The sequence below is a fragment of the Microtus ochrogaster genome, unplaced genomic scaffold, assembly GCF_000317375.1.
Source record: "Microtus ochrogaster isolate Prairie Vole_2 unplaced genomic scaffold, MicOch1.0 UNK62, whole genome shotgun sequence".
Taxonomy (NCBI): domain Eukaryota; kingdom Metazoa; phylum Chordata; class Mammalia; order Rodentia; family Cricetidae; genus Microtus; species Microtus ochrogaster.
In genome coordinates, this window is record NW_004949160.1 from 365,659 (window position 1) to 372,268 (window position 6,610).

The window sequence follows — 6,610 nt, forward strand, 5'->3', positions numbered from 1 at the left end:
GTAGACCAGGCTGGTCTCGAACTCACAGAGATCCGCCTGCCTCTGCCTCCCGAGTGCTGGGATTAAAGGCGTGCGCCACCACCGCCCGGCTGAGCCTGTATATTTTATTGGACAATTTTGGAGCCTATCCCACGTATGGGAGTGTGATTTTTTTTTTTTTTTAATGATCAACTAGGACTTTATGTAGCTGTCATAAAATGGATTAAATGGGTTTCATTCAAGTGTGATCCAGGGAATCATACATTGAGAGGTTCTCTATAGTTGCTTTTGGAACCAGTGAGAACATGGTATTGCTGTGTGGTTTAACTTTTTACTTTGTATTTCAGCTTCTAGTTGATTCATACATATAGAGAGACATTTAACTTAAGTCCCCTCCCACAAAGAAATTATTGCTAGATGTCCCAAAAAATGGTAGCATTTTATGTTTTGAATAAAATATGTTGCTCTTATGTTGTTTTTAATAAGGTAATTTGGAGATTGACACTATATAAGTAAAACAGTTTTGACTATAGCTTTTGTGATTTAGGGAAATCAGCGGGTTCTGTAAAATCTGTGGTTACGGTAGCTGCAAAAGGTAAAGCTTTTATCAAAACAGGTAAGACAACTGAGGGAGAGAGGCTTTACTAAATTTTTTTTATGAATTTAAGGAATACATTATTGAAAGCAAGTTTAGAATTCAATAATTTCTAGTATCTGATAACATCAACATCTTGAAGAATTTAGTAGAGTCATTAATATTTAAATTTTACGATATAGGATTTTTTTATTCATTGGTACTTTGGTTTTTAACAATATTTACCATTGAAGATACATTTCTGTATTAATATATTATGGCTATACTATCTATGTGTGTGTGTGTGTGTGTGTGTGTGTGTGTGTGTGTGTGTGTGTATCTCAGTGTACCTGCGTGGTCTGACAGTAATATAGTCATAGGTTGCTCTGTCATTGTCCCCTTTAAATGGTTTAATCCGTCCTCCCTCCTTCTCTCTTGTTATAACTATCATTTTTATACTCCTTTCCACAGCTTAAACAGTTTATCTGATGTTTGTTACTTTAAAACAGATTAATTTCCCTGATAAAGAAATGAAACGCTATTTAACATAGCTGTTGTACATTGAAAATAGCATGGCCCTATTAACAGTATCTTTTCTAATAGTTTAATTCGAAGGAACCTTAGTAGAAATTTCAAAATACATATTTTTAATTTTATATTTCAATTGAGAAATAAACTTGGGACTAATTTAAAGCCACAAAAATATGTCTCGACTTAGATTTGCTTTTAATATTACTTGTAAAAAATTGAAAATAAATAATACATGTAATAAATTGTTATTCAGATTAGGTTATTGGTTTCTGATATATTAATATAAAATATGCTAAACGAGTAGGCCCTTAATCTTAGAATAATGGTTTAATTCTACTTTTAAAAGCAAAATCTGGAAAGAAGTCTCTAGAAGCTAAAAAGTCTGGGATTATCAAAAACAAAGACTCCAATAAACTCGTGACTATACCAGGTAACAACGTGCTCTCACTCAGAGGGTTATTTTTTGGATCATCTTGATTTATATTTGAGATATACTTTGAAATTTTTCTTTAAAAGTTCCAAAGGGAGGCCTGGGAGATGTCTCAGTTGTTAAAAAAGTTGTTGGGTATGCAAGCATGAAAATCTGTATTTGCCTCCCACTCGACCCACATAAAAGCCAGGCATAGCAGACACCTGTAATCCCAGTGCTGGGTTGGGTAATAAGGGGACAGACTACACAGGCAGATCCTGGAACTCATTAGTCAGCCAGCCTAGCTGAATGGATGAGCTCTAATATCAGTGAGACCCTATCTCAAAAAAATAAGGTTTGATAACAATGAAGGTAAACACTAGATGTTGATCTCTGGCTTCCATATACATGACACAAGTACATATGTACCTACATGCATGCCTGCACACACAGAACCACATAGCTTAACAGGGAATATTTTGTTTTCCAAAGAGTGGTTTTACTTTGGTCAGCATGAGAGAACCTGAAGTAATGATATTACTAGTTTAAATTCTAGTTCAGATTCATTAGTTTGATTATACTAGTATTTTCCTAGAAAATTAAAGTAGTCTGTTTTGTGCAGCAAACTCTGAAATCAAGACTAGTTCAGAACACAAAGCTGCTGGAAAGAGTGCTGAAGAAACTACTTCAGGTAGGCCAGTAGAAATTGTATTTTGTGTTTTACATTTAAAGATGAAAGAAAGTAAAAATAAAAAAAAGATGAAAGAATGTATTTTTAAGAAAAGAAGTGTTTGTGTATATTATATGTTTGTATATGTGTTGATTTTTCTAATACTAGGGTCAAATCCCAGGTAAAATTAAATACATGACAATTCAGATTTACATTCTGTTTCTGTATCATCCTCAAGTTTTACTCTCGTGAAGAATAACCGAAATGTATTTTTTAAAAGCTGGACAACAAGGCTTTCTAAATCAACTGAGCAAAGCTCATATGGACTCACAGAGACTGAAGTAGCAAGCACAGAGTCTGCATGGGTCTGGACCATTTACTCTGTGTGTATATTATGGCTTTCAGTGTAGTGTTTTTATGAGCCTCCTGAATGTGTGATCTAATGGATCTTGTGCCTTTTCTTGGGCTCTTTTCCTTATGTTGTTGATTTGCCTTGTTTTAACTTCAATGTGATGTTTTTGTTTTATCTTGCTATATTTTTTTATGTTTTGTTATTTCTTAGAAGTCTGTTCTTTTCTAATAGAGACAGCAAGGGAGTAGATCTGGATGGGAGGTGAGGTGAGGAGGAACTAGAAGGCATAGAAGGAGCAGAAACTGTAACCAGGATATATTGTATGAGAAAAGAATCTATTTTCAAGAAAGGGGCAGAAGGCTGGTGTCACTCTATACTGTTTCTTATTTATTATGGAATAAAGTAGAATCTTGAAGATCATATAAACTTTTAAAAATTGTGTTTTCATTATATTTTGGTATTAAGGTACTTTGGAGACCTCAGAAAACGAACCAATGAGCAAGGTCAGTTTTTGTATTTTATTTATATAAAATTCTCTTAAGCAACTGTATTCACTTTGTAGCATAGTAAAAATTCTTATCCACTTTCAACTCTTTAGATATGATGTTGGTTTAAAAACTTGAATAAATCTGTATATTTATGAGATTGCTCTCCTCTGAGAGCATGGTAAGGCGAAATGGATTTGGGGTAGATAATACCTTTTTGGAACTAGAAGAAAGAACTAGAACCTAAACACATTGGGAATTTATTTCACTGGAAGATTTTTGTTGAGACAGACTTTCTTTGTATCCCAGACTGAACTTGAATCTTGCAAGGAATGTCCTTGAACTTTAATTTCCCTGCTTCAACTTGTTTAGTGTGGGAATTACTGGAGCATTTTACCAAGCCCAGTTTACACATTGTTGGGGATAAACCCAGGGTTTTGAATATGCTTTGCAAGCATTCCACCAAGCAAGCTACATCCATAATTTTGAATAAATTTGTGCATTTTTTTCTAGCCTTGAGAAAAGTAAGATATGTGAATATTTTGATCACCAAGGCTTTTTTGTTTGTGCTACATTTTTGAAGAAACAAGTTGACCTTCTGATTTATGTAAAGGACATAAAATTTACTTACATGTTTAATAGTATGCTAAAATGTCATTCATCTAGATTATTGGTTAGAATTTCAGATTGCTCACGTGCTATGCCTAAATTCATTTTTGTCTAATAATCCACTCATTAAGAAATCACTAAATAGTATGTTTTACTTTAAGAAAGGTATTTTAAACACTGGTATAGGGTCAGTGTAATACAGCATTCCAACAAAACTCTTTAGCAGGAGTCATCTACCAGTGCACCCTAGAAACCTGTTGTGTTAGTCACTTGTTTTTCAAAGCTGTGACTCTTAGCAAGTTTCTTTTTTTTTGTCACTAAAATCAAAATATGCCAAGTTTATCATAGAGGCTTTTTGAATTTTACCAATATCTACAAAAGAAAAGGCTAGCAATAAAAGAATAAGTTTAGAGAATAAGTTGATTGAGGCAAAATAAAGCAGAAAAGTACTTACTTATGGTAAGTTCTTACTTGTGGTATAAGGATTAAGGTAGTGAAATTAAAAATAAGAGTAATTATTGTTCAAGAAGATGAGAAGACACATTGCTTTGGATGTTAGATATACGCAATCACATTGCAAGGCACGGACTTAGTAATGGTATATGAAAGGAGGAGTTGTAGTCAGAGATATGAGCGTCAGTTTTAAGATGCTCAACCAAAAGAAGACTGATAGACCTGGATTAGATGATAGATGTTGTATGACTGTAATTATTCTACTAATTTAAAATTGTAAGTTTGTATATTCTAAGGGTGGCTTAGTTACTCTTCCATTGCTGTGAATGAGACATTATGACCAAGTCAGCTTATAAAAGAAAATGTTTAAATGGGGTCAAGCTTACAGTTTCAAAGGATTAGTCTGTGATTATCGTGATGAGGAAAATGGCAGTTTGCAGGCAGGCACAGCCCTGACCGTAGGCAGAGAAAGTGATACTGGATCTGGGGTGAACCCTTCCAACAAGATCACACCTTCTCCAACAATCATTCTCAAACAGTTCTACTAACTGGGGATTGGGGATCAAACATTCCAATGTATAGGCCTATGGGGCCTTTCTCATTCAAACCACCACACAGGGCATTTAATTTGAGGTTCTAGAGTCTCCCGTTTTATCTGGTTTTTCTCAAGTAGTAAATACAGATTAAATGCTAATCACTTTCTTAATTTGTTTTGAAGGAAATGGAGGAAATGAGTGTGGTTTTTATTTCTAATTTGCCTAATAAAGGATATTCTACAGAAGAAATTTACAACTTAGCAAAACCATTTGGTAGTTTGAAGGATGTTTTAATTTTATTGTCTCATCAAAAGGTAAGAATTTATGATAACTTATTTATAAGCACATTTTGGTAAAAATATTGAAATTTAAAAAATAGCAAAGATTTAAGGGACTATCTTTAAACTTGGTTAAACTAAGAGATTTTTTAAATATTATATGTTATTATTTTTGTTTTGTGTTTTTGAAGCAGGTCTCACTCAGGCTAACTACAAACTCAAATTAATGATCCCTCTATCCCAACCTGGCTTTATAATTTTAGCCAACCAACCAGTGTCTGTCTCTCTCATCCGTCCCTGTGGGAGAGGTGTTGGGAATTGAACTTAGAGCTAGGCACTTAACTGTTAAGCTATATCCCTAGCCCAGCTAAAGGATTTTTAAAATGAAAAAGCACAGATATCTTCTGTTTCAGCATTGTCCTAATTAAGAGAGAGAGAGAGAGAGAGAGAGAGAGAGAGAGAGAGAGAGAGAGAGAGAGAGAGAGAGAGTGTGTGTGTGTGTGTGTGTGTGTGTGTGTAAGATTTATTTATTCGGGAGTCTGGAGTGATAACTTAGCAATTAAGAATACTGTTTGCTCTTTAAGAGGACCCAGATTTGATTGGATATCAAACCCACAAGACAGCTTACAACCATCTTTAACTATAGTCCTAGGGAATCTGATACCATCTTCTGATCTCCAAGGACACTGAAAGCACATGGCACACATACACATGCAGGCAAAACATACATACACACAAATAGTAATTTAAATTTTTAAAAGATTTATTTTTATTTTATGTATGTATGGTTGTTGACATTATTTTGAGTCTAGAAAATGGTTAATGACCCTTAAATATCATTGGCAAAATAACAGATTAATAATTACTAATAAAAGTCTGGAGAGATGGCTCAGTGGTTAAGATTACTTACTGTTCTTACAGAGCAGGGACTTAGGTTCAGTCCTATTCATTCTATTCTGTCTATTCCCAAAAAATCTAATATCCTTTGCTAGGCCACATAGATTCCTGCAAGCATATGGTGCATATAAAAACTCAGGTAAGTATGCATGCATACACATAGATAAATAAAATCTTTTTTAAAGTATTGTTTTTTAAAACAGCTCAGCAGAATTTCTGGTTAATAAACAACTTGTGGGAGGTGCTATAATAACATTACAGGAGTGGAGTTTTTTTGGAGGGGGGAATGTAACCTAAAAGTACTCTTTGGGAGTGGGAAGTCTTATGACATGGCCAAGTTGACAGTCACTCAATTTTTAAGAATAGTGGGATACATGGAGCAGGATCATCAAGAGTGTGCTTGCTGAACAAAGGAAGAGTACAAGTTCAATTATGTGCAGTTTCAAATCAAGTATAATGGTTATATAGCTCTCCAAATAGACTAGAGACTGAATTATACACACTTTTAAAAGAGACAGTGCACAGCATAGGATAATACAGCTTTTCTTTGTGTGTGTATGTGTAATTCTATATCTTTATTTTTAGTGTATGAATGTTTTGCCAGCATGTATGTCTGTTTGCCACATGTGTGACTGGTCCCTGTGGAGGTCAGAAGAATGCATCAGATCCTCTGGAACAGGAGTTTACAGGAGTCTGTGAGCCACTGTATGGGTGCTGGGAATCAAACCTGGGTCCTCTGTAACAGCAACCTGTACTCTTAAGAACTGAACCTTCTCTCCAGCCCCATAACACTTACTTTTAAATGTAGATTATTTGTAGTTTTAAGGAAGAGCACTC

General features: G+C 34.5%; 1 protein-coding gene across 8 annotated transcripts in view; it reads left to right on the plus strand.

Annotated features, from left to right (window-relative positions):
* Positions 1-6,610, plus strand: part of Znf638 (zinc finger protein 638) — a 142,326-nt gene that overhangs the window by 109,543 nt on the left and 26,173 nt on the right. For 5 of the 8 annotated variants that reach the window (XM_026777398.1, XM_026777402.1, XM_026777400.1 and 2 more), the window contains 5 exons: positions 527-595; positions 1,431-1,514; positions 2,116-2,184; positions 2,981-3,018; positions 4,781-4,912. In XM_026777398.1, the coding sequence (XP_026633199.1) occupies positions 527-595; positions 1,431-1,514; positions 2,116-2,184; positions 2,981-3,018; positions 4,781-4,912 (392 nt within the window). The remainder of the gene's footprint in view (positions 1-526; positions 596-1,430; positions 1,515-2,115; positions 2,185-2,980; positions 3,019-4,780; positions 4,913-6,610) is intronic. The other 3 variants (XM_026777401.1, XM_026777403.1, XM_026777399.1) reach the window with 2 other exon arrangements.